Below are 26,421 nucleotides of genomic sequence, written 5' to 3'. Positions count from 1 at the left end.
GGCTCTCCTGTGCCCTCTACGGGGCTGAGCAGCATCCCCGGCCTCTACTCTCCACCATGTGACAACCCACAAGTATCTCCACGTGTTGCTAAGTGCCCCCTGGGTGACAGAATCGGCCTCACTGAGAACACAGGTCTAAGAGGAAGACGGGCAAACAGGCCCTGAAAGCATGCTGGGAAGAATGTCCCCTTGCTGGGGCTACAGCCTCCTGAGTCAGCAGCATGTTGGAGCTGGTCATCGGGCCTCAGTTTTAGCATCACTCCCCAGAGAGCTCTCTACTCCCATCCCTGGGTCATACTCATGCCACCCCGTTTTATATATTGTAAAACTGCAAAGCCAGGGTTTGAAATTAGAAATCCAATGTGTCTTGGTCTGCCTTGCCTGGCAGACTGAGTCCAGATCGGGCAGGACCCTTATCTGTCTGGTTCACGACTGTGTCCCTGTCCCAGGGCCATGCCAGGCACGTGTTGGAGGAGCAAGACACCTTGTGTTGTTGGGAAGGTGATGAATCTCAGCTCCCAGGTTCCATTCAGAGCTACCCCTGCCTCCTGGGAGCCAGGCCCTTTAGGGCCGGCTAGACGAACAGCCGGCTTGAACACAGGTGAAGGTTAAACCTTTAGCTTGTCCAATAAGTGGCACGTTTACATTCAGAGGCAGGGCTGCCGTGTTCTCTCTCTGGGGGAGGGTCATCTGGAAGTTCAGTGAGTCCCTAGTGGGTCGCCTCTCATATTTGTGTCTTAGTCACCCACGGAGCAGGTGTCGACTACCTCCTCTGTGCCAGGCGCTGGGGTTTATTCAGAGTCTGCTCTCGGGGCACTCGCGAGATATGGGTGGACAGATGAGAAATACGTGAGGGACTTCAGCACTGTGAGTGAAGCCCAGGCAGGGCATGAGGCAGAGGCCTCTCGTGGGCAGAGGCCGCGAGAGAGAGCAGGAACCCTGCCTGTGTCTTGGGGCGGGGGTTTCCTGGGCCGGGTCTAAAAGCCTGAGGTGGCAAAATGAGTGGTTGTGCTTGAGAAACAGCCAGGGAGCCTGAGAGGTGGGGAGGTAAGTGGGTGGGGGGAGAGAGTCAGGAGCATGGCAAACCCGTCCGGAGAGTTCCAGGAAGGTGGCTCTGGCTGTGGTGCCAGAAGTGGACTCGGGGGGGGGGGGGGGAGGCCCCGGTGATCCAGGCAGAATGGGCTGTGATGTGGACCGGGGGCGGGGAGTCAGAGTGGGAAGTCCAAGGAGATTCCAGGATGCCTCAGCCTCTGGGTGAAGGTGGCAGCACCTGCTAGGTTGAGGGGGGCCTGGGAGCAGTGGGGGCGGCAGGGGTGCTGCTCTGCGTGTGGAATGTGCTGTTTGATGAGGTGTCTCGTAGATACCCAGGTGGGGCTATGCAGGGCTGCTCATCGGTGTCTAGGAGTATACCTGATTGTGCCTGGATTAGGCCACCCAGAGCAGTCACAGAAAAGAAAAAACTGGATTGTTCTGGAAGGTTTAGAGCAGGGGTTGGCCCAGGATCCAAAGCCAGCTTGTATTTGTATGGAGAGTGGTTTTTACATTTTCCAGAGATTACATTAAAAAATGTTTTTAAATTGTGTCAGTATTCACATTAACATAAATTCACTTTTTGTAACTAAAGTATACAATTCGGCAGGTTGACGCATATTTACAGTATCTTACGATACCTCCCCCCATGCCAGAACATTTTATCACCCCAGAAAGAAACCATATCGCACAGTTCTCCTCTCCCACCGGCCCCTGGCAACCACTAATCCACTTTGTCTCTGCAGATTTGCCTGTTCTGGACGTTTCGTTTCAGTGGAATCATATGTAACTTCTTATGTCTGGCTTCCTCCGCCCAGCACTACAGTGTCAAGGTTCATCCTCACCGTAGCCTGTGTCAGAGCTACATTCCTTTCTGTAGTTCAGGAATATTCCATCGTAGGGATGTGCCACGTGTGTTAATCCGTTACCGCTTGGTAGACATTTGGGTCATTTGCACGTCTGTTTGTGATTCTTGGGTCGATACCTAGAAGTGGAATTGCTGGGTCACGTGGTAACTATGTTTAACTTAGGAACTGCCAGGCTGTTGGCTTCAGCAGCTGCACCGTTACTGTCTAGCCCTCTTTGCCAAGCCCTGGGCTTGAGGAGGGTTCTCCATCTTCTCCCCGCGCCTCCGTCCAGGGCATGGGAAGGGGTACACGGAGCTTGAAAATGCCCCCGAGGAGCGGTGGGGAGCTCCGACGAGCTCACAGCCTCCTCTGAAGCAAATCTCCGCTCCCAGGCTGCTCCCTCCCCCGCCTCTCCCTGGCTCCTTCTAGGTCCTTCCACTGCCAGGCCAGCACACCTGGAAGGAATGTGGTAATCAGCAAGAGAGCCCCCAGAGGGCCTTAGGATGCATCCCACTGCCAGGGAGAGGTGGTATTTAGAATTGTGGCTGCTGTGGGTCTTCTCTGTGTCTGCTTGTCTCAGCTCGGACTTTTCTAGAGTTGCCCCTCACCCCCAGTCTGGGCTGAATTGTGTCCCCACCCCAGTTCATATGTTGAAGTTCTAACCCTTAGTACTCAGAATGTGACTGTTTTTGGAGACCTTTACAGAGGTAATTATGGTAAACTGAGGCCCTTAGGGTGTCCCCTGATCCAGTCTGACTGGTGTCCTTATAAGAAGAGGACATTTGGACATGCGGAGCGACCCCCACACAGGGACGATCATGTGAGGACACAGCGAGAAGATGGGCCACCCACGAGCCAAGACGCCTCCGGAGATACCACCTCTGCTGAACCTTGATCTTGGGCTTCAGCCTCCAGGACTGTGAGGAAACACATTTCTGTTGTGTAAGCTGCCCAGTGTGTGGAGTTACGGCCGCCCAAGTGGAGTAGCACACCCCCACCCCGATGAGAGCGAACGTGCCCAGCAGGTGCGTCCTTCCCGGTGACGGCTCTGCAGCTTTGTGCCCAGCATCCCCCATCCCGCTGGAGTCTTCAGGTCCGCGGTTGGTGCCCTGTGCCAAGGGGGGTGGAAACACCAGGTGTTTGTTCCTTCATCTGGTCGTCTGAGGATTCCCAACAGTGGGCGGAGCCCATTCTGTTCCAGGCACTGTTCAGGCGCTTGGGCTGTGGTGGTGAGCAGTGTGGACTGCCTGCCCTCAGGGCGTTTGCCATCTGGTCAGGGGTGGACAGACGATAAAATAAGTAAAATATGTGTGTGTCGGAAGGTGACACGTGCCACGGAGGAAAACAGAGCAAGAAAGGGGCTCAGAGTGCTGGGAGACAGAGGCCATTTTGGTTTGGCGCTGGGTGGTTCTGGAAGACTTGCTGAGAAGGTGTCTTCTGACAGACGCCTGGAGCTGCGCTGGAGGGGTCGAGACCTGCTCGAGAACCAGCCCCAGTGTGCGTCGGACCTGTGGGATGCCCGGGGGGTCGCCCCTGACATCCCAGTCGTGGTTTGTGGGGAATCATCAGAACCACGCATAAAATTTCGGTTTAGAAACATAAACATCTCCTCCTTTGGGGGGGTGGGTCAGTCCCACCCCAAATCAGGATTCTGGGTGCCCAGGAGAGGAACGTGTGTGTCTGTTTTCTATTTTTATTTGTATGGACAGAAAAGCCTACAGATGGAGGGCAGACATGATGACCAGTCAGGGCCTGTCTCTTCTCTCAAGTGACATAACCCCGGCTTAGCACCAAGAGTCCTGCGGTCCCGGACAACCTGGGCGGTGGGCCCCCCTTACCTCCAGGGTCCCGACGTTCCCAGCACCGCTGACAGCAGGTGCTTTCATGTCTCGAAACAGTCTTGCTGAAATGGGCTGGCAGGAGGTGTGGAAGGCTTCTTTTGTAAACACAGCCCCAAACTCCACTCCAGAGGGGATTAAACAATCCACTTTTCATATATTTCTCCCGTATGCTCATTTTTCAAGGTGTTGGGTATCCATCAAACTCCATGCTCTTTGATCAGGTGGAGGTGGGTTCATGAGACACACCCAGGACGGTGCAGACGCACAGCGTGGTGAGGGAGGAGTTACCTGCCTGTGCGTGCCCACCCACCACTTCCTTGCCTCCAGGCCCCCACAAGGAACGTTCTCCTGCATCTCATGAAAAACCTTGGCTCCGTGCTGGGTATTGCTTGGTCTGACAGACCGTGGCTCTGTCTGGAGCTTCTCACATCTGTTCGCGGGGTCAGGCCTGCCAGTAACTCACTGTCGTGCTGTTGTCAGGAGAATTCGCACAACCACAGCGACTGTGCGGAGAACTTCAAGCCACAGATGCTGTATAAGGAGGACAAGCCGCAGGTGCCGTTGGAGTCAGATTCCGTGGAGTTCAACAACGCCATCAGCTACGTGAACAAGATTAAGACCCGTTTTCTGGACCACCCAGAGATCTACAGGTCATTCCTGGAGATCCTGCACACTTACCAGGTAAGAGGCCCCACGTCACACTGGGCGGGCGCTGGTGGTGCCATCCCATTCCTCAGGGTGCGTCTTGAGGCAGTCATATTTTCTGGTCTGAATTCAGGAAATCCTGTACAATTCCGATGTGCTTTTTTTTCTTTTTACCTAAAACCTACCATTTTAACCTTTTTTAAGTGTCCAGTTCCACGGCATTAAGTACATTCATGTTGTGCAGCCTTCCCCGCCATCCATCCCCAGAACTTGTTCATCATGCAAAACCCTGATTCTGTCCCCGTGAAACAGTAACTCCCCCAGCCCCTGGCGCCCGCCATCCCACTTCCTGTCTCTGTCAGTTTGACAACTCGAGGGACCGCCTGTGAGCGGGATTATACAGTACTTGTCCTTTTGTGTCTGGCTTCTTTTCGCTCACTGTGATGTCCTCAGGGTTCATCCATGTTGTAGCCTGGGTCAGAACTTCCCTCCTTCTTAAGGCTGGAGAACATGGCATGGATGCACCACTTGGGTTTATCCGTTCATCCATCGATGGGCAGCAGGGTTGCTCCCATGTTTCTGGCCCTTGTGAATAATGCTGCCGTGAACACGGGCATCCAGATAACCTGTTGGAGTTGTTAGGATTTTAATTTGCTCCTTGAGGCACCTCTACATCCCAAGGAGTACTAGGAAACACACAGTATGGGGATTTAAAAAGAACCTAAGAAGATGGTCTTCTTTTTTAAGACTGCTTCGCTAGTGTTTTGCCAACACAGCTACGCTCTGTTGATGCAGATTACAAGTGGATTACAAGTGGGCCCTGTGCCAGGCGGCGGGGCAGCAAAGATGAATGGCTGCTGCTTAGTTCAGTCTGGAGGTGGACAAGACTTGGAGAGGGAGGGGGTGGGGAGAAAGGGAAGCATGTAGAAGTGTGTCTGGATTCACAGTTGCCAACCCTGACCGGGGGCTGGGGGAGGGGGGTGTCAGGAAGGGCAGATTTAGCTTGAATCCTGAGAAATCAGTCAGAACCACCAGGCAAATGAGTATAGATAAAGGGTGGACTTTCTCAGTGCTGGGAACAGCCCATGCAAAGTCCCGGGGGTCAGGGCAGTCAGCCAGCCTCAGGGGACCTGAGGAAGGGGAGGGGTCGTCTCCTGCCCTTCACACTGCGGAGTGGGAATCTGGAGCCATGCGCTTCGAGAGAGCCCCAGCTCTGCCTCCTGCTCTGTCACACTCCCGGGTGTAAAGTTGACAGGGAGTTACTTCTAATGGCCGTCCTGAGTTCCTGCCCTCCTGACCCGGGTCCCCTTCGGTCCTCATCGTGTTGCTTTAAGCTCTGGATTAGGCCATCTTCCTTCAACTCTCGGGGTCTTTCTGACTCTGGGTGGAATGGTCCCTTGCCCTGGTAGTCCCTTTCCTTCCTTTTACCCTGTTTCCTGTTTCCAAGGCCCAGCGCCAGCCCCACACTCCCTGCCCCGGTCCATGGGTTCGTCCCTGACCTTGTACTTCCTCAGCCTCTGGTTGAGGACACGTAAGGACTGAGGCCAGATCATTCCATGATTGTGCTCCTGCCCACATCCCCTCCACACTGCCACGTAAGCCCCATCCCTGGCCAGGGCTCAGGCTATGTTGTGGGGTGGGGCGAGGACAGCGAGGCATGCAGGGTACCCCGAGTTGTTAACAGGGTGGTGGACTGGGTTCCTTTCCCCCAGTGGTGGTAGGCATGGGCTCTGCCAGCCGGTTCTCTGTTTCGTGAGTCGTCCCTCTGTCTCCTCCACAGTGGGATGCCTGAATGTCACAGCCTGGGGTGCCTCGTTCCTTGGCTAACGACTCATTTTCCCTTTCCCGAAAATCGGCAGAAGGAGCAGCTGAGCACAAAGGGCCGGCCATTCCGCGGCATGTCTGAGGAGGAGGTGTTTACCGAGGTGGCCAACCTCTTCCGGGGCCAGGAGGACCTGCTGTCCGAGTTTGGACAGTTCCTGCCTGAAGCCAAGCGGTCCCTGGTGAGTACGGGGTGCCCACCCTGGCCCGAGGGCCACCTTCCTCTCAGCTGGGACCCTGTTTCTCAGTGCAGCCCCGAAGACCAGGCTGGGCTGATCTGTCCTCCGGGGACACGCCGGGTTCTCCCAGAAGCCACACAGCATGCAGACAGCCCTAGGCCCCCGTGCAGGCTCACCTCCACATCCTGCTGGAGCAGATCCTGAGCAGGGCCTCTCTTGTAGAACAGTGCCCCAGGGGGTGAGGGCCGGTTGGGAGGTGGAGAGCATCCTGCTGTGGAGACCTGCTTGTAACCAGTGCCCTGTAGGAAGGTGCCAGTGGGGGCAGTCTGAGGCTTGGCAGTGACTGTGGGCTGGGGGGTGGAGGGCGGAGAAGGGTGAGGAGGGGCCTGGGATGGGGAGGTTGGGGGTGCAGCCTGCACCATCAGCCTTGTTCCCCCCGTCACTGCCTGAGGCCTGCTGGGTTGCGCTTTCCATATGTTCTTTTCATTGTATTTTCTGTGAACGTAAGACTTCCTTAAAAATTGAAGTAAGATTCACATAACATTAAATACACCATTAAAGTATACAGTTCAGTGGTATTTGGTACATTCACCGTGTTCTGCAACCAGCTCTTCTGTCTAGTTCCAGAACATTCTCATCACCACAGAGGAGACCCCGTCCCCATGGGCAGTCACTCCCCATTCCCCCTCCCCCAGCCCCTGGCAGCCACGAATCTGCATCTGTCTCTGTAGGTTGACCTGTTCTACACATTTCATATACATGGGATCCTACACCATGTGGCCTTTAGTGTCTGGCTTTCGCTCAGCATGATGTTTTTGAGGTTCATTCACATCATAGTGTGCGTCAGTATTTCATTCTTTTTTGTGGCTGAGTCATACCCTGTTGTGTGGATGAACCACATTTTGCTTATCCAGCCATCCGTTAGTGGACATTTGGGTTGTTTCTTTTTGGTGATTGTGAATGATGCTGCTGTGAACATGTGTGCAGAAGGATTTGTTTGAGTCCCTGTTTTCAATTCTTTGGGGTCTATACCTGGGAGTGGAATTGCTGAGTCATATGGTGACTCTGTGTTTCCCTTTTTGAGGGACTACCAGACTGTTTTTCACAGCAGCTGTACCATCTTCTCTTCTCACTAGCAGGGTACTTCACACTGTCACCAACACTTGGTGTTCCATTTTCTTTTTAAATTATGATCTAGTCATTGTGAAGTTGTATCTCATTGTGGTTTTGCTTTCCATTTCCCTGATGACTAATGATATTGAGCATCTTGTGTGCCTATTGGCCATTTGGTTTTTTTTTTTAAAGATTTTATTTATTTATTTGATAGAGACACAGCGAGAGAAGGAACACAAGCAGGGGGAGTGGGAGAGGGAGAAGCAGGCTTCCCGCTGAGCAGGGAGCCCGGCAAGGGGCTCAATCCCAGGATCAAGGCAGACGAAGGCAGACGCTTAACCAACTGAGCCACCCAGGCACCCCTGGTACCTTTTTTTTTTTTTTAAGATTTTATTTATTTGACAGAGACAAGAGACAGCGAGAGCAGGAACACAAGCAGGGGGAGTGGGAGAGAGAGAAGCAGGCTTCCCACCGAGCAGGGAGCCTGATGTGGGACTCAATCCCAGGACCCTGGGATCATGACCTGAGCCAAAGGCAGACACTGAGCCGACTGAGCCACCCAGGCGCCCCACCTGTTGGCCATTTGTATATCTTCTTTGGAGAAATGTCTAAGTCCTTTGCCCATTTTTTAGTTTGTCTCTTTATTATTGAGCTGTTAAGGGTTTTTTATATATATATATTCTGGATACTAGGCCCTTATTAAAAATTTTTCTCCTTTTTGTAGGTTGTCTTTTCACTTTGTCAGTGTCCTTTAGTGCACACAGGTTTTTAGTTCTGATCAAATCCAATTATCTATTTTTTCTTTTGTTGCTCATGCTTTTAGTGTCTCAGAATCTATGCCAGATCCGAGGACAGGAAGGTTTCTCTTTGTATTTTCCTCTAAAGGTTTCTATAATTTTAGCTTTCATAGTTAGATCATTGATGCATTTTGAGTTAATTTTTTTTTATATATGGTGTGAGGTAGGGATCCAACTTCATTCTTTTGTTAGTGGAGATCCAGTTTTCCCAGCACCGTTTATTGAAGCGACTTTTCTGTTCCCATTGAATGGTCCTGGCACCCTTGTTGAAAACCAGTTGGCCATAGTTGTATGGATTTATTTCTGGACTGTTCAGTTCCAGTGCATTGATCCCCCCCGTCTCTTCTTAGGCCAGGAACCACACTGTCTTGATTACTATAACCTTGTCATAAGTTTGAAATGAAGAAGTGATTTGAATTGTGTTCTTTTTGAAGATCATTTTGGCTAGTCAGAGCCATTTGGAATTCCATATAAATTTGAAAATCAGCTCTTCCATTTCTGCAAAAGGGAAAAAAGCCATTGGGATTTTGATAGGGATTGCATTGAATCTTTAGATTGCTTTGGGGAATATTGCCATTTTGATAATGTTAAGTCTTCTGGTCCGTGAACATGAGGCATCTTTGCATTTATTTAAATCTTCCTTAATTTCTTTCAGCAACATTTTGTGGGTTTTGATGTACATGTCTTGCACCTCCTATTTAAATATATCCCCAAATATCTTATTCTTTTTTTTCTTAATTTCATTTTTGGATTGTGGGTCATGAGTGTATACAAATACCACTGATTTTTGTGTTGATTGTGTTTCCTGCGACTTTGCTGAGTCTGTTTATCAGCTTTAATAGTCTTCATATATTCTCCGCTAATAGAGATGATTTTCCTTCTTTTCCAATCTGAATGCCTTTTAGTTCTTTTTTTTGGCCCAATTGCTGTGGTAGAGCCTCTAGTACTGAGTTGAGTAGAAGTGGTGAGAGGAGGCATCCTTGTCTTGTTCCTGATCTTACAGGAAAAGCTTTCTATCTTGCACCTGAGTGTGCTGGGAGCTGGGGGCTTTCCATAAGTAAATACCCCTTAATCAGATTGAAGAAACACCCTTCTATTCCTAGTTTGTTGACTGTTCCTTTTCCTCTTTTTGTTCTTCTCTGCTTCGGATGGTGACTTGGGGCCTGCGCACACGAGAGGCCCCCTCCCCCACCCCCCACTGAAGTGCATCACTACCACCTCTCCTGGGTCCTGCTTCTAAAGGAAGATGCAGTGGGGGGCAGGGCTGGGGGGCAGCACTCTTGAAGTGGGAGGGGCTTGGTGGGGTGTCTGGGTTTGGGTACCACCAAGAGTCACATGGCCTTCCAGCGCCCATGAGGGCCACCTCAAAGTCGGGATGCCACCAGGAAGCACTTCCTGAGTCAAAGTCAGAGAAGCTCTGTGCCTCCCTGTGGGGTTGACATCAGGTCCTAGAGCTGTCGCCTGTCCTTCACCCTGCCTTGAACTTTGGGTATCCTCAGGAGCTAGAGGGCTAGGCAGAGCCCTGGGAACACACAGTCCAGGTCGAGACGCTCACTCCATGTCTGCAGGCGCCCAGGAGGGCTTGAGCCAACAACCTTACTCACCTCCCGGGCCTGGTCGCCTTCTCTCTCACACGGGGATGAAGGCCTTCCTGCTCAGACTTGGCGAGCCAGCATCCTCTTAAGTGCTCTGCGCTCAACCCAGCACAGGTGCAGTGCTCTGGAAAGAAGAGCTGGGATTGTTCAGGAAAAGCAGGCAGAGGATCCAGATGGATTGTCCCCGCCCCCTCCCTGTGCCAACGTCTTCTGTCCCCCCCGGCCCTCCCTGAGTGTCCACCCGGGCGGCAGGGCCTCCCCCTGCCTCCCCGGGACCAACCAGCCCGCTGCCGGGCCTGCGGGAGGCGCCTGGGGAGGGCTGAACAAAGTGCTCCTGTGGAGTTCCTGACCCCGTCGCTGGGGGGACAGCGAGCCCACCTGCACCAAAGGCGGCTGCACTCCCGGCTGAGCCCACCTCCTCGTGTCCGCACCCGCACGTCCACTCTCAGCGCCTCCCCCGCCAAGCACAGCGTCCCTCCTTGCGCTTGGCCCGCTTCTCCCAGATGATGTCCCGTGCCGTCCTAGCATCACTCCCGTTTCTCTGCTTGCCAGAGAGCCGCCTCCCTGGCTCCAGGGGCCCCGTAGACGAGGAGCAGAGGGGTCTCACCGCGTCCTGCCCGCTGCGCAGCCTTGTGGCAGCTGCGGACGCTCGGGCTTCCACGTGCCCCGGGAGCCGGAGCTGTGCGCCGCCGCCTGCCGGCCGGCCCTGACTCACCCCCTCACAGGGCACGCTTGGTGGGTTGGCTGACTGTCGTCCTCTTGGATCCGCCTCTTACATCTTGGCTGTAGCCCCTGTGACGGCAGCTCTTCTCCTGAACCCTGCCCTTGCTGGGGGCAGCATGGGAGACAGGGGTAGCCCCCTCCCCCGCCGGGAAGAAAGGCCTGGCTGAGTCCCAGGCCATCTTTCCCCGCTCTGGCAGAGATCAGAGGGCCAGGGACGTGCCCTTTGCCCACACCCCAAGGAGGCTGGAGAGAGCAGCTCTGCCTGGACAGGAGGTGGCCGGTGGGGGGGGGAGGGGGGAGGAGCTGGAGCAAGGGTGCACGTGGAGGGACCCCTGGCAGGTCATACCCGCAAGCCTCAGTTCCTCCTCTAGGAAGCGGCCATGAGGATGTCTCCCCCTAAGCCCGCTGGGAGTTTCCTCAGCAAAGTCCTTGGCCTGGGTGAGGCAGGGACTGCGAGCGGAGCCCCTTCTACAGCTGTGGGGGGCAGTGCACGGCGCAGGCCGGGGAGTTCTGCAGGCCTGCCTCCAGAGCAGCCTTTTTGGTGTCCAGGACTCAGTGCTGGGCGGGCTGCAGGGGGCAGTGGAGCCTCCTGTCCTCTGATTGCTGTGGTCGCGGCTCCCCCTGCTGGGCACCACTCAGCACTTACGGAGCTGGACCCCGACAAAGCCGGCCCAGAAAAATACGGATCTCCCTCAGAAAGGCACCTGCCCGCACAGTTTTTTGAAATAGCATTTGTTACCGATTCAGCAGAGTTCATTGATTAGAGCATCTTGTACATTTCAAACGATTGAATCAATTCTTTAAAAATTATTAAAAACACCCACAAAGAATCTGTTGTATAATTTGATCTTTATCCTCACCGTCCTTTGTTAAATTTTGAATTTTTATTAAAACAGCAGGAAAAAGAAACTAAAGATGAAATCTGATATTGTTCTTATTAAATGTGACCACTTGGCCTAAGTCAGAGTCAACAAACTTTTTTTTTTTTTTTTTTTTTTTTAGTAAAGGGCCTGATAATGTCTTAGGCCTTGCAGGCCAGTGGGTCTCTGTCACAAAGACCTGGCTGCAGGGTTATGGTGGGGAAAACAGCTTTGGATGGTATGGCAACCAGTGGGCATGGCTATGTGCCAATAAAACTTTATTTACAAAAACAGGCTGAGCATGGTGAATATGCCCAAAGGGTCTTTGAGGGTCCATCTAGCTGACACGGTTACAAATGGGGACATGTAACTATAAAAGGTAAGAACTGTCTGAAGTGTTAAGGAAACTGGGTAAGACTGGGCTTGCCTTCCAGCTGGGGGAGGCGTGGCTGGGCGAGCAGTGAGTCTCCCTGGGAGGGCCTTTGTCCCACTCAGCGCTCACGGTGTCACCTGGCCCCCTCCTTCAGGAGTTGGTGCTTGCACCTGTTCTGGCATCTATAACAAGAAATAGCAGTCAAAGGTGTTTCCACTTCAGGTTCTTAGAGTAGCTTTGAATCTTCAGAAAATTTCTCCAGAGAAGCGTAATCCCCTGAGGGTCAGGTTTTGCCTGTGGTTAAATGATAGGTCTTTAATATTGTTACAATTATTGTCATAAAAACCATGTGTGTTAATGAGAAAATCAAGCACTAGTTAGAACATCAGACTTGAAAAGTAAACTTCTCCTTCCTTGTCGCAGTTTCCTGGTTGCTGTCTTCAGAGTTAGGTACTCACAAGTATCTTATACTATGTATCTTTCCAGAAATTTCCTACACAGGGGCAAACAAATGTTTATCCTAAAGAAAAACTGAATGGTATCCTGTTTATTCTGCCCCTAGGGTTTTTTTCTTGTTCCTGTAAGAATGTATCAGGTCTGCCTGTCTCCACACACAGAGCTAGCACACTGGTATCTGGTAGTTCCTGGCTGGTTTGTTTGGATACACCACAACTTACTCACCCAGCCCACACGTTGGGCCAGCAGTACTCCCTTCAGGTGGTGTCTCCACGTCCCAGGTCTGGTGGTGGGGTGACTGCCAGGTACCTCCCTGTCCCAGCACACATCTTGCAGAGAACCTGAGGTCTGTCTGCCTTCCCCATGTCTGCTCAGCTTTCTGGCACATTCACATAAACGCAGTCCTGCACTGTTTTTCCAGAACTGTTCCTCATAAATATTGGCAACACCCCATAGATACCCCACTGGTGATGAGCGTTCCTATCTATTAAGCATAGAGCCTGGGAGGACCAGTGACGAGCCCGCCATTGAGTGATGACACTCCTCAAGACCGGTTTTTCCATTCATAGAAAAGAATACAGACTTGGCTGGAAGACCGCCCCCCCCCCCCGTAAGCTGGTGGCCATCGGCTGTCTCTTGCTGCCAGGGCTTTGTGCATGCCAGTCTCCTGCCTGAAATGCTTTCTCTTTCTGTGGAGTGTGCAAACTTGCAGGCAGACCCCTGTTGTCAGTGGTCTGTTGGGTAAGCCCTGCACACCAAAGCCCAACTCTCATGTCTCCCCACTGTGCCCTCCTTCACCTATCAGGACCGTCATCCATCACAGCCATGTTCAACTGTGATAATCTGGGTACCCGGGTCTCTCCTCTAATAAAACAACGAACATCTGAAGAGCTAGAGTTGCAGATGGGGCTCCTGGCCTGTGGCAGGCAGCATTCACTGGGGCCATGGGCTGAGCCCAAAGCGGTTCCACACACCCAGACACCAAGAGCCAGTACCGAGGAGCCCAGCTATAGCTCTCCAGCACTAATCACCTCTTGTGTTTGTGTTTGTAGTTCACAGGAAATGGGCCGTGTGAAATGAACAGTGTCCAGAAGAGTGAACATGAGAAGAATCTGGAACACAGCAAAAAGCGCTCTCGGCCCTCGCTTCTCCGTCCGGTGTCTGCACCAGCCAAGGTAACCATCAGCTGTGCACATAGATGTCCACCTATATGGACCCCCAGCAACCAGGTCCTCTCTGTAGACGACCTAGGAAGCAATGTGCCCAGGGCATGGGCTGAGTCTGGACCCTGGTCTCACTGGAATTCACCAGCTGTGGGACCTTAGGAGTTCGGCTCACCTCTAAGGTGGCTGTTCACTCATTACCCGTGGCTCACAGGATTGTTATGAGGAGCATTACTTCTTCCTGTAGAAACAGGATGTACTGCTAGGTCCGCTCCTTTTCGCCATGCTCTTTCATGGGCAGGCCACCATGTGCAGTTGTGCAGGTCGGTCACTGCACAAGAAGCCCCGTTGAGGGGTGAGAGGGGCGGAGATTCAGCTCCTGTTGCACTCATCACCCATGATGATGACTCTTATTCCATCATTTTTTGTTCATTTACTAGTTGGTTCTTTACTGTAAGGAAGAGCTTTTCCTTCGTCCCCATTTATTGGGTACCTACATGAGCAGGGACTCTGGGTTGTGATCTGTGAGTTTTATTGTTCATCTTGGCATCTAAACTGTCTCAGATTTGGCCGATGTGGCCCCTTTGAGCTGGCTTCTGTGTCCTCCGGACATGTCCCCCGCATTGGGAGATGGTTTTGTAGGGTCTTCAGTGCCTCAAGCATGCAGCCAATTCCTGGGCTAAGCCCAGCTTAGAGACAAAACTCTTAACAGAGATTTAAAATCCAGGCTTCTCTAGGATCATCTTGTCTTCTTTCTATCCCCTTGCCACCGCCATTACAGCCCACGGGACAAAACAGGCAGGGGGAGAGGTTTCTTTCTTTTTTTTTTTTTTTAATTTTTTTATTGTTATGTTAATCACCATATATTACATCATTAGTTTTTGGTGCAGTGTTCCATGATTCATTGTTTGTTCATAACACCCAGTGCTCCATGCAGAACGTGCCCTCCTCAATACCCATCACCAGGCTAACCCATCCCCCTACCCCCCTCCCCTCTAGAACCCTCAGTTTGTTTTCCAGAGTCCATCATCTCTCATGGTTCGTCTCCCCCTCTGACATACTCCCCTTTTCTTCCTCTCCTGTTATCTTCTTCTTTTTCTTTTTTCTTAAAATATGTTGCGTTATTTGTTTCAGAAGTACAGAACTGTGATTCAACAGTCTTGCACAATTCACAGCGCTCACCGTAGCACATACCCTCCCCAATGTCTATCACCCAGCCACCCCATCCCTCCCACCCCCATGGGGGGAGAGGTTTCTGATACTACATCCCAGGATACATCTCCCTTGCTATTCCAATTTTGTGATGCTACCACCTGTTACCAGAAGCCCTAAACTGCTGAAATTTAGAACCCAGATCATGGGTGGAGCAGCCTTCACTAGGCCACAGAGGCTGAGATGGGTGGTCCTGAGATTTTCTCCACAGGGGTCCTGGGCAGACCCCATCCAGCCCCTCGTGGCAGTTGCTGTCAGGGAGCTCAGCGCCGGCAACGCCCTAACTCTGACAAAGATGCCCAGAGCCTTCATAGCACGGGATTTCTCTCCACAGAAGAAAATGAAACTCCGAGGTACCAAAGACCTATCCATCGCTGCCGTGGGGAAGTACGGCACCCTGCAGGAGTTTTCCTTCTTTGACAAGGTGAGCCGTCGAGGCTGTCCTCACCCAGCTCAGGTGTGCAGGACGGGAGAGCCCCTGTGAAGGGAGCCGGTAGGCTGGGCAGCGGCTAGGGGGTAGGCCGGGGAGAAGGGGCCGGCACCCAGCTTTGCATCGTGGGTGGCAGTGCAGGCAGAAAGTAGCAGAGCTCGGGACCTGCGCAGGTTTGAAGACACATGTCGGCCTCCCCGAAGCTGTGTGGCTTTTCTAAAGCCAGGGTGGTCATGGGGCTCCTGCCCAGGCTCAGTGACAGGAGCCAGCAAGCTGGCTCCGCGCACATATCCTCCGAGCTGTGAATTAGTTGCCTGGAGCCCCTTGCCCTGCTGACCACAACCGGTTGCTTGAGAGCACGTGCATCAGTGACTCCCTGCTCACCTAGTGATGTCTGAGCCGAGGGAGGGGTGGGGTGGAGTGGGGAGTGCGGCTGGGGCCTGGCCCTCCAGGGCCCCCCCTCATTCCCTCTCCCTGCAGGTTCGCAGAGTACTGAAGAGCCAGGAGGTCTACGAGAACTTCCTCCGCTGCATCGCGCTCTTCAACCAGGAGCTCGTGTCCGGCTCTGAGCTCCTCCAGCTCGTCAGCCCGTTTCTCGGGTGAGTGATACTTCCCGGGGCGTCCACGAGGTTGTGCATCCCTAACGTCTGTCCACCTTTCTGTTGCTTGTCGCTTTCGGGAAACAGTCAATGCTTTCTTTGATTTTTGTTTGTAAACTGCCATGGTGGTGGAGGTCATTCTAGATTGAGCCGCAGTAGAGTGAGAAAGAACACAGACAGGTCCTGGGCCCTGTTCTCGCACGGTGACAACCAGGATGCTGACACTCGCACGATCCACCTGTCTTGTCAGGTTTTCCTGCTTCATGCGTGCGTGTGCACAGCTCCATCACCTGCGAAGCGTCCTGTGTCCACCGCAACAGTCAAGACACTGAGCGGCTTCAGAACCACAGGGATGCTCGTGTTGACCTGTGGTACCCACACCCGCGTCCGTCCTCCTCCCCCACCCTGATCTTGGCCCCACACCCCTGGCCAACCCCTAATCGGAGCTCCAGCTCTAAAACTTACATAGCAGAAGTGTTATATAGATGCAATTACGTAGTACCTAACCTTTGTGGATTGGGTTTTCTTCACCCAGTATAATCCTCTAGGGATTCACTTGATGCATGCTTTTAAAAATTCTGCCAATCAGAAATTGACAGGAAGAAGGAAATGGCCACTCGGCACCCCTGCCGGCCAGAGAGAAGCCCTGTCGGTGGGGTCAGCGGCCTGCTTCCGGCACAGGCTGCTGCAGAGGGTGGGCAGATGGGCAGACCCTGGGGGCTGGGGCGGCCGCCGGGAGGGCAGGGGTTTTCTAGCAGGTGAATGCGCACGCACAATGCGCTTTAGGAGCGGGGTGGGCCAGCCCCAGCATCGCCTCCTGCTCATCAGCTCTGTCACGTCAGGCAAGTTTCTTAGACAGTCTTGAGTCTTAGTTTTCCTGTTATGAAAAGGGGATTTCTAGAGATACCACGCACAGTTTCAGAGCGCTCCAGGTGGGCCGTACACTTAAGACCTTTAAAATATCGTCTGGGGTGTGGCAAGTGCACATTCTATAATGACTGTGTAGCGGCTTATTTAGCCCTAAAGTCATTCCCCAGGGACAGGCGCTCCCTGAGCCCTTTATTATTAATTTTAAAAAGTTTTTTAAGTTTTCTTTTTAAATACAAAATACAGCACAGATCCAGGAAACCACATGATGGATGACTTGATGAATCATTTTTAGGCAAAGCTCCTTGTGGCCACCACCCAAGTCACATGTGGACCTTCGCTAGCCCCCAGGAGCCCCTCCCTGGGCCATCCCATTGTGCTTTCCCCCCTCAAAAGTATCACTGCGGAGCGAGGGCCTCCCTACGCTAAGGGTGGTGCAGGTACCGTCCAGCACACAGCTCACTCTTGCCTCCCCGTCTGGGTTTTGTTTTGGAACACATCTGTGAGTCTCCCCCTCCCACTTTATCCCCTGCTGTTTCTGTGGCGGCGCCCCGACACCCACAGCCCTATCCGCCACACCCCTCTGTCCATCAGGAGGCAGTGGCGTCCACATTCTTTCTGTGGCTCATTCATTTATGGGTTCACTGGGGGTTGCAAAAGAGAGACCCTCAACAGCATTTTTCACCTTTTGGCGGCCCAGGGTAGATGCTTGATTTCTCCCTTTATTACAATGGCTGGATGATGAGTCACATTCCTGTCATACCAGGACCAATTAGGGACCAGTTCTTTTTTTCTTTCTTTCTTTTTATAAAGCATCATACGGGCTCATGGACACATTTGTGTGTTTCAATTTTTTTTTTTTTAAGATTTATTTATTTTAGAGAGCGACTCCAAGCGGGAGGGGCAGAGGGAGAGGGAGAGAGACTCATGCAGGCTCCCCGCTGAGCTTGGAGGCAAACAAGGGGCTTGATCCCACAACCCCGAGATCACAACCCGAGCTAAAACTAAGAGTCAGATGCCTAACTGCGCCACGCAGATGCCCCTGTTTCAGTCTATTTTAAAGATGAGGAGGCTGAGGCCCAGAGTGCATACCTCTCACTTTTCTCAGAGACAGCTCTTCACAAGAGAGTTGCCATGGTGATGGGTGGGTCTAGGGTGGCCCGGCCCAGAAGCTGGCCCTTCGCTCATCCTCTGCCCTCGGGACACGTGCTATCAGGCTGGGCTGCAGCATCCTTTTTTTTTTTTTTTTTTTTTAATTTGGTATTTCTTGGATGTCTTTCAGTGTGCAATGTAAGTCTACATGATCATTGGTAGTGACTGCATACTATTCCCTTACTTGCACGAATTGTGGTTTTCTCTGCAGGGTCTGTAATGAAGGACGTTTGTCTCCGGTTTCTATAGTCAGTGCTAATAACTAAGGTCATGCTCCATAGGTTGGGATACTCAGAGGTCAAGTTAGGGTCATCAGGCAGTGCTTCCTGAGATCCTGAGAGGATACACACGCCAGGGTGACCTTTTCACTTGGGTTCACTTTCCCAGGCTGGTGGAGATCTCTTAACACTCTGAAAAATGGCCCAGAGCAGGATGGCGCTGTTATACACCCTCGGCTGAACTGAGGCTGGCTTTTTATATGGACTCGAATTGCATGCTCACTCCCACGGCAGTGTGTCTGTGAGCTCAGAATCCAGTGCTCTGGGTCTGGGTCCCGGCTGTGGATTGGGCGCTGTTGCTGGAAAGATGACATGCTGTGGTAGGCGAGGGGCCCGCGGAGGCCTGTGCGGGGCGGGCACGCCCAGTTGGGCGCGTCACCAGCCCCCAGTCCGAATTGGGATCCGCTTCCTACCAGCAGCACGTTTGCATAATGGCCAAACCTACTTCCTGCCGTTGTCCGGTGGGGTCGGGGGGGGATTAAGGGAGAAGAATGAAGGAGCTTGAAATTTGAGGTGCTGAATGGGTGGGCAGTATTGGGTTGGGGTCCACTGTTCCCATCTCCACGCGCTGAGAGCAGTGCCGGGGAAGGGCATGGGGATGTGCAGCGAAGAACTACAGCGGGCCTCTGCTCGCTCGCCTTGCTGTGACGCCTGGCTGGGCTAGCAGTCGCCCCGACAAGGCCTCTCTCGAGGTGTGAGCCTTGGTCTGGGTTTGCACGCCCAGGGGCAGCCAGGTACAGGGGCCCCGAGATCTGCCAGAGTCGGGGCAGGAGTGGGCTGTGTCAGAGTGACCACTCCCCCTTCGGAGCATTCACGGTCGGCATTTGTCACGGCTGCAACGTCAGATGTCCTCTGCGTGGGTTTTGTTGATGTCTTCCCTCCCTGCATTTCCGTGTGCTCATGGGTTTTCATTGTGAGTGGAATTGGCATGGGGTCCCTATGGTGGGGCACAGTGGACGGCCATCTCAGGAGGGGAGCGTGTGGTCCACGAAGGAAGGGGGCTGCGGGGGGCAGGATCGCCATGCCACCCGTCCCAAGTACCTGCTTCCTTGCGGTCGGATTTTTTTTTTTTTTTTTAAGATTGTTTTCAGTAATCGCTACACCCAACGTGGGGCTCGAACTCACAACCCCAAAATCAAGAGCCACATGCTCCACCGAGTGAGCTGGCCAGGCGCCCCTCGGTAGGATTTGGTACTCGTTTAACCAAAAATCCAGCTGACACTGGGGGCCAGTTGTATTAAAGCCTTCCTATTGCATGGCCATTACGTTATGACTTGTGAGAGTGTGTCTGGGAGGGGATCCCCCCCCCCCAGGTAGGACGGCTCTGGAGCGAGGGTTGGCAGACTTGACCTGTCGGGGCCGAGGGGCAGGACTGCTGAACTCTGGCGCCGGAGCAGCAACAGGCTCTGCCAAGCAAATGGACACAGTGGTGTACCAATAAAACTTTATTTGCAGGGACAGGCATGGGCAGCCTGGCAGTAGTTTACCGACCCCCAGCCTGATGCCTGGCCTTTTCCAGTTAAAGAACATCACTCGCCCCAGCTTCTGCCAGTCCGAATTGTCTCTTCCAGCATGTTTCAAGGCTCTCCTGTTAGTGTTGGGACCTGGCAGGTGACAGAAGGGCGGGAGGCAGATGTACTCACACATTTGAGGACATTACACACCTCTGATGCTTGGTTCCACCTCTCGGCCCTCCTCTCTGACCACCGTCAGCAGGCGTTTACAGGAGGCCATCCCAAAAGCACTAGGTCCCTCCCAGAAAGCCCCAGGGAAGCCAACTTACTGTTTGTCTTTATTTCTGAAGGAAATTTCCAGAACTCTTTGCACAGTTCAAGTCCTTCCTGGGGGTGAAAGAGCTGTCATTTGCCCCGCCCATGAGCGACAGATCCGGGGATGGAATAAGCCGGGAAATTGACTACGCGTCTTGCAAGCGCATTGGATCCAGCTACCGAGCACTCCCCAAAACCTACCAGCAGCCCAAGTGCAGTGGGAGGACGGCCATCTGCAAGGAGGTAGTGCTCCCTGGCGGCTCCTGTCAGCTTACGTGGTGCATCACCCCCTACACCACAAAAACACCCATCACCCCCATGTTTTACATGAAAACTGAGTGTCCGCCCCCTAAATATTGAATAATAGACGGTGCTGGGATGCGGCCAGACAAAGTGCCTGAGCTGATGGTTCCTTCCCTACTGGTAGCTTTGGCAGGCCGCAGAGCACATGGCCTTGGCGTTGGCTTTGGCATTTTCCTCCATTTAGATTTACATGTATTTCTGCCAGGAGCCTGCTCTGTCCCAGGTTCGCTGCCCTTGGTATGTCTCTGTTTAACCTGACCCTTGAATACTTTTTCGAGGTTAGTAGACAGGCTGTTACTCTGTTTCCAGAATTCAAGAGTGCTTGCTGGATTTCAGGATATATAGTCCAGGGGTCAGCAGACTAAAATCTGGCCCTATGCCTGTGTTTGCAGATAAAGTTTTATTGGCACATAGACATGCTCATTCATTTACGTAGTGCCCGTGGCTGCTTTATCAGGACAAAGGCAGAGTTCAATCGTCCTGACAGACGGGCTGGCCCGCAAAGCCTAAAATACTTATTATCTAGCCCTTTACAGAGAAAGTTTGCCAACCCCCGAAATAGTACGATTTGTTTCCTTGGCCGAAGTCCTCTGTTTTCTCTTAAAACTACTTTAGAATTAAGGTTGCTATTTGTATGAGAAGGTGATTTCCTGTAAAATGCAGATTTCGTTACCTGTCTCCATATCTTTTGTGCCGGACGGCACAGCAAACGGTTCTGGCCGCCGGGGCCTCCCGCCCTGGTCATGGCTTTTCCTCTCGGTGCAGGTGCTGAACGACACCTGGGTCTCTTTCCCCTCCTGGTCCGAGGACTCCACCTTCGTCAGCTCCAAGAAGACCCCCTACGAAGAGCAGCTGCACCGTTGTGAGGACGAGCGTTTTGAGGTGCGTGCGCTGGTGTTGCTGGGGCCGGGGGGGCGTGGGGTGCGAGCCCGCCCCCCCCCCGCTCCACTTCACTCTTTCTCCCGCTCCACCCCACGCGTCTCCTCATCTTCCCTTCCACCCTCCCTGGTCTCCTTTCTAGGAGCTGGGATTCCAGCACCTTCCAGCAGGGGGCAGCACCCAAAAGTGTCCCTGTTCTGCCTTGCCGGCCTTTAGGCTGGCTAGGGCAATGGTGCTGTCTCTTTCGATTTTAAATATATGTATTTATTTACATTTAATTAATCAGTTCAAGTTACCTTAACTTTTTTCATTGGAACGCTTATTGAGATCGTTGTATATTTATATGCAGCAAGTGATCCCGGGGACCCTTCTCCCAGTGGTCACAGCTTGTAAAATCGCGGGCACAGCGTCCCAGCCAGGAGGTTGCCATTGACTCACCCTGAGAGCTTACTCACATCTCCATAGTTGAACTTGTATTTGTGCACGCCTGTGTGCGTGTGTGTGTGGCGTGTGTGTGCGCGCGCGAGTGTCCTCCACCGCTAAGGTACTCCGCCGCTCCCCCACCCTGGGATAACCTCCTGCCGCCCTTGATGGCCCTCCCCACTTCCCTCCCGACCCCTGGCAGCCACTGACTTGTCCTCTAGCTCTGTCACTTTGTCATAAGTGGAATCACACAGTGTGTTCCTTTGGGAATTGGCTCCCTATCAGCACGTGCCCTGGAGAGTCTTCCCCGGGGCTGTAAGTACCTCGAGTCCTCCCTTTTTACTGTCCCCTGATGCCCGTGAAGTGGGGTCAGCCTGGGGACCGTATCCCTCCTCAGATGGGTCCACCTGTGTTCTAGCCACTGGATGTTCATGCGGTGGGAAGGGGCCCACAAGTCTTATTTCGTGGGCACCTGGCTTGCACCATTGCCAAGGTCGGACCCCAGCCCCGTAACCAGCCTTTCTTGCTCTGGGCCCCTGGAGCCGCTTCAGGGCCTCCACGGCCTGGCGTCCATCATCCCCCCCCGCCCCCCCCCCGCCTCCAAGACACAGAAGTTGACCAGTTCTGTCCACACTTCTCTTCTGCCGACCTAGGCCGGTCCCCAGGGCCCCGCTGCCCCCCAACAGCCAGCCCCTGCCTTCCTTTCCATAGTTAGATGTTGTCCTGGAGACCAACCTGGCCACGATCCGCGTGTTGGAAAGTGTGCAGAAGAAGCTCTCGCGGATGGCACCTGAAGACCAGGAGAAGTTCCGGCTGGACGACTGTCTGGGGGGCACGTCGGAGGTGATCCAGCGCCGCGCCATCCACCGCATTTACGGTGACAAGGCTCCAGAGATCATCGAGAGCCTCAAGAAAAACCCTGTCACTGCCGTCCCCGTCGTCCTGAAAAGGTGTCCAGATTTTGGCTGCCCCCCCCCCCCCCCCCCCGCCGCAGGCCGTCCCCGGGGGGCTCATTAGTGCTGTTTGTCACCAGTGTGATTGGGAGGGGCTCCGCGGGGCCTCGGGCTGCCTTAGTGCGGTTTCCAGTCTGTCTTCGTCGCCCGTTCTACTCCCAAGAGAAAAGCACCACTGAACAATTGTTTCTGTTCCTCTAGAACTTACCACCATGCACATAATCGTATCTAAACACGAAAAGTAACTATTTTAAAGCACAAATAGGACCGTCCTAGCTTGTCTTTTACTTAGTACATTTGGGGAATCTTTTTGTGCTAGTGAACAGGTATTAATTATTAATGAAGTGGCTGCCCTTGACCACGTGCTGTGCTCAGCCCTGGGTTGCAGAGCTGAGCCAGGCTGACATAGACCCTTCTCGTGGGGTTTGCAGCCAAGCGAGTGAGCCCCGTGGTTGATCTAGCACCTACCCAGAGTGTGGGCAGTGCCATGGGCCAGGGCAGGGAGGAGGTGTTGGGGCAGCGATATTTTGAGAAACTATAAAACCAGCCACATTGGTTCTGCAGAGCTGTTGCTCCTGCCCGTCCTCTTTTCTTCAGCACAGAACCCGTGGCCCAGGCTGGGAGCCGGCTTCCCGAGTTTGGAATGCACTCGGCAGGGCCTGTGGGTGGATGACAGGCTGCCCATGGTGGGTGCCCGGGGTTGTCCCCATGCTGAGCGCCTCTGACCCTGCAGGCTGAAGGCCAAGGAGGAGGAGTGGCGGGAGGCCCAGCAGGGCTTCAACAAGATCTGGCGGGAGCAGTACGAGAAGGCGTATCTCAAGTCCCTGGACCATCAGGCCGTAAACTTCAAACAGAACGACACCAAGGCCCTTCGCTCCAAGAGCTTACTCAACGAGATCGAGAGCGTCTATGACGAGGTGAGGCCCTCTGCGCAGGGCTGAGCAGGCAAGGGGTCTTGGCTCCACCTCCGGCTCTCCCAGTCTCAGGCAGGCTGCCGGCTCTCTGTTCCTCTGTTTCCCCAGCACCCCTCTTGCAGGGCTGTGTCGGGGTGGAGGGTGTGTTCCTGTGGCAGTCAGACTAGAGCGGGTCCGGGGGGAGAACTGTAGCGGTTCCGCCGCGGCTGGCAGGGGGCTCTCCCCTCCCCGCTTACCCTTGGGGCCTCGATGGACCTTCCTTCAGGTGACTTCAGCTTTCCTTTCTCTGCTGCCAGCTGTGTGCCCGGCCCAGGTAGACCCTGAGAAGGAACGTTCTATCCGACACATGCTCACAGACCTTACAATGCGGTATTATTGTCCCGGTTTTGCGATGAAACCAAGGCAGGAGAGGTTTTGCGATGAAACCAAGGCAGGAGAGGTGGCCATTTGCCGAGGCCGGTCACAGGCGACCAGGGCTCTGGGCCCTAGGGCTCTGCCTCTAGCCACTGCCCAGCGCCTTTTTGCCAACTTTGACACAGTAAGGCTCGTGGGGCCTGCACCACAGACCTGAGGCAGGGCTGGGGCCAGGCTTCGAGGATTTAGGCATCGAAAAATGCGTGCAGGGAGTGAGCTGCTTGCAGGGGCCTGTGATAGGAAGCCCTTTCCCTCCTGCCTCCCTGCCCTGGGCCACCCTCGGCCCCGCAGGGCTCACCTGCAGCTAGTTGGCTTCCTCACTTGAATCCCCGAGTCGGTGGTCCAGGCCCGAGAGCGCCACCCCCACTCCCCCAAATAGGGTCTGTGGGACATCGTCAGAATGAGCGTTGATGAGATGACCCGTGAGGCCCACCACGGTCACCGCTGAGTTCCTTCGCTCTTGCCCTGGGGGCCAAGAGGAAAGGGCAGGGCACTGTTTGGGGCCAGAGGTCAGCCCACCAGCCTTGTGAGCTTTGCACGTGCAAGCCCTTCGTGCATAGGGAGGTCGGCACCTCGCAGTTGGGCGTTAGCAGAGCACAGTTCTGTATTCTGTGCCTTGAAACTTGCTCTAGGGAAAGGACTTGAAAAGATTTTTGAGGGCGTTTGGGGCACAAATGGGATCGGGACTCACAAAGCAGTAGGAGAAAGGTCACGCCAGAGCCGGGCGCCGGGCACACCAGCTCTCAGGACTCCTCCCTGTTGGGGGAAGGCGGTCTCGGGCTGTGGCAGAATTCAGTGGCACCGGGGGAGCACGACCTCTGGTGGAAAGAGACAGGAGTCGCCCACCCCAGAAAGCCGAGGCCCAGGCCCTGCGCCTGTTGTCTGTCAGTCACTCCTTCCATGGCTGTGCAAGGAGACCCCTCAGTGCTGTACCCCAGGCTGGTCACTGAGAGGTGAGGGAAACCCGGCCCTGCCCCCGGGAGCTCCCCACCCGCAGGGATGGCATCCACGCTCACTTTTCCGAGAGCCTGGGTGTGTGTCAGCCTCGGTGCCTGGTACCTGGTGCTGGGCATCGGTGTCACCCAGGAGAGAGCGTCATCAGGCCTGACCTCAGCAGGCAGTTCAAGGCAGTCTGGAGGGACTGTGATCATCTACAGGTTTGTAGGAAGCAGTCACGAGCTGGATAAAGACTGAGCAGGGGCTGTGGTTTTCCAGGGCCAGAGAACAGAGGGGCATGTGCAGAGGTCCTGCACACAGCAGGAGGGAGCTCAGCACCCCTGAAGCATTGAAAGAGGCCAGGTGTGGGGGGGCTGCAGGACGACATGCCAGGGACGGCGGTCCTGTCATGAGCAGTGCAGGAAGGCCTGGGGGGTGTGATGGGGCTGACCATGCTCCTGTAGATCAAACCACTCTAGACCCAGAGAGGACAGTGGTTGGAGTAAAAGGCTGGGGAATGGGACCGGGCAGGCGGGAGGCGCTGGGCTGCACCCGGATCAGAGTGTGATGCTTTTAGAGCCCTGTGGCCCTGGCCCCATCCCCCACATCTTGGACTTCTCCCAGCTGGTCACTTCCTGCCTAATGGCCCCCTGTCCCCCCAGCACCAGGAGCAGCACTCCGAGGGCCGTAGCGCCCCCTCCAGCGAGCCGCACCTCATCTTCGTGTATGAGGACAGGCAGATCCTGGAGGACGCGGCCGCCCTCATCAGCTACTACGTGAAGCGGCAGCCAGCCATCCAGAAGGAGGACCAGGGCACCATCCACCAGCTGGTGCACCAGTTCGTGCCCAGCCTCTTCTTCTCCCAGCAGCTGGACCTGGGCGCGTCTGAGGACTCCGCCGATGAGGGCCGGGGGAGCCCCCAGGGCCAGAGCGCTGACCCCGGTGACCGGAAGAAGCCGGCGCCAGGGCCACAGAGCAGCCCGCCGGAGGAGAAGGGGGCCGTGGGCGAGCCGCCGGCCGCCGAGCAACCACCACAGCAGCACAAGCCCCTGGACGACGTGTATAGCCTCTTCTTCGCCAACAACAACTGGTACTTCTTCCTGCGCCTCCACCAGACTCTCTGCTCCAGGCTGCTGAAGATCTACCGCCAGGCGCAGAAGCAGCTCCTGGAGTATCGGACCGAGAAGGAGCGGGAGAAGCTGCTCTGTGAGGGCCGCCGCGAGAAGGGCAACGACCCCGCCATGGAGCTGCGGCTGAAGCAGCCAAGTAAGGCCTGGGGCCCCCAGGGGGGCTGCACGGGTGCTCCCCTCCCCCCGCCGGGCGGGGACGCAGGTGGCTCCTCGGGGCCAGTGCGAGGAAGCCTGTGGTGGGAGAGACGCGGGCTCATCTCGGTGAGGGCCGCGCGAGTCTCTGGCCCTGGGTGACCGCGGTCCCCGCCCCTCAGGTGAGGTGGAGCTGGAGGAGTACTACCCGGCCTTCCTGGACATGGTGCGGAGCCTGCTGGAGGGCAGCATCGACCCCACGCAGTACGAGGACACACTGCGTGAGATGTTTACCATCCACGCCTATGTGGGCTTCACCATGGACAAGCTGGTGCAGAGCATCGCCAGGCAGGTGAGCGTGCGCCGGGCGGCCTCAAGCCCCTCGGGAGAGGCCCTGTTTTCATCCCCAGGGTCAGCACCTTCCTTTTGTTGTTCTTACTGAGGTAGGATTCACGTAACACAAAATTCACCGATTTCCCGTGAACAGTGCAGTGGCAGTGAGTGACCACATTGGTTCATCCACTCACCTGCAGATGGGCGCGTGTGTCGTTGCCACCTTTTGGCAATTGTACAGGGATTCATTTGAC

The 26,421-nt window shown here is 54.5% G+C and overlaps 1 protein-coding gene across 1 annotated transcript in view; it reads left to right on the top strand.

Annotated features, from left to right (window-relative positions):
- The window catches only part of SIN3B (SIN3 transcription regulator family member B), a 36,016-nt gene that overhangs the window by 3,923 nt on the left and 5,672 nt on the right, over nt 1-26,421 (top strand). The window contains exons 4-14 of the mRNA XM_028087093.2: nt 4,199-4,399; nt 6,223-6,366; nt 13,333-13,455; nt 14,990-15,079; nt 15,566-15,684; nt 19,786-19,993; nt 20,819-20,935; nt 22,067-22,305; nt 23,042-23,225; nt 25,235-25,838; nt 26,017-26,186. Of these exons, the coding sequence (XP_027942894.1) occupies nt 4,199-4,399; nt 6,223-6,366; nt 13,333-13,455; nt 14,990-15,079; nt 15,566-15,684; nt 19,786-19,993; nt 20,819-20,935; nt 22,067-22,305; nt 23,042-23,225; nt 25,235-25,838; nt 26,017-26,186 (2,199 nt within the window). The remainder of the gene's footprint in view (nt 1-4,198; nt 4,400-6,222; nt 6,367-13,332; nt 13,456-14,989; nt 15,080-15,565; nt 15,685-19,785; nt 19,994-20,818; nt 20,936-22,066; nt 22,306-23,041; nt 23,226-25,234; nt 25,839-26,016; nt 26,187-26,421) is intronic.

The sequence above is a fragment of the Eumetopias jubatus genome, unplaced genomic scaffold, assembly GCF_037043125.1.
Source record: "Eumetopias jubatus isolate StellerSeaLion01/CBP00866 unplaced genomic scaffold, mEumJub1_p1.0 scaffold_1, whole genome shotgun sequence".
Lineage (NCBI taxonomy): Eukaryota > Metazoa > Chordata > Mammalia > Carnivora > Otariidae > Eumetopias > Eumetopias jubatus.
This window is presented reverse-complemented; position numbering and strand designations above follow the sequence as displayed.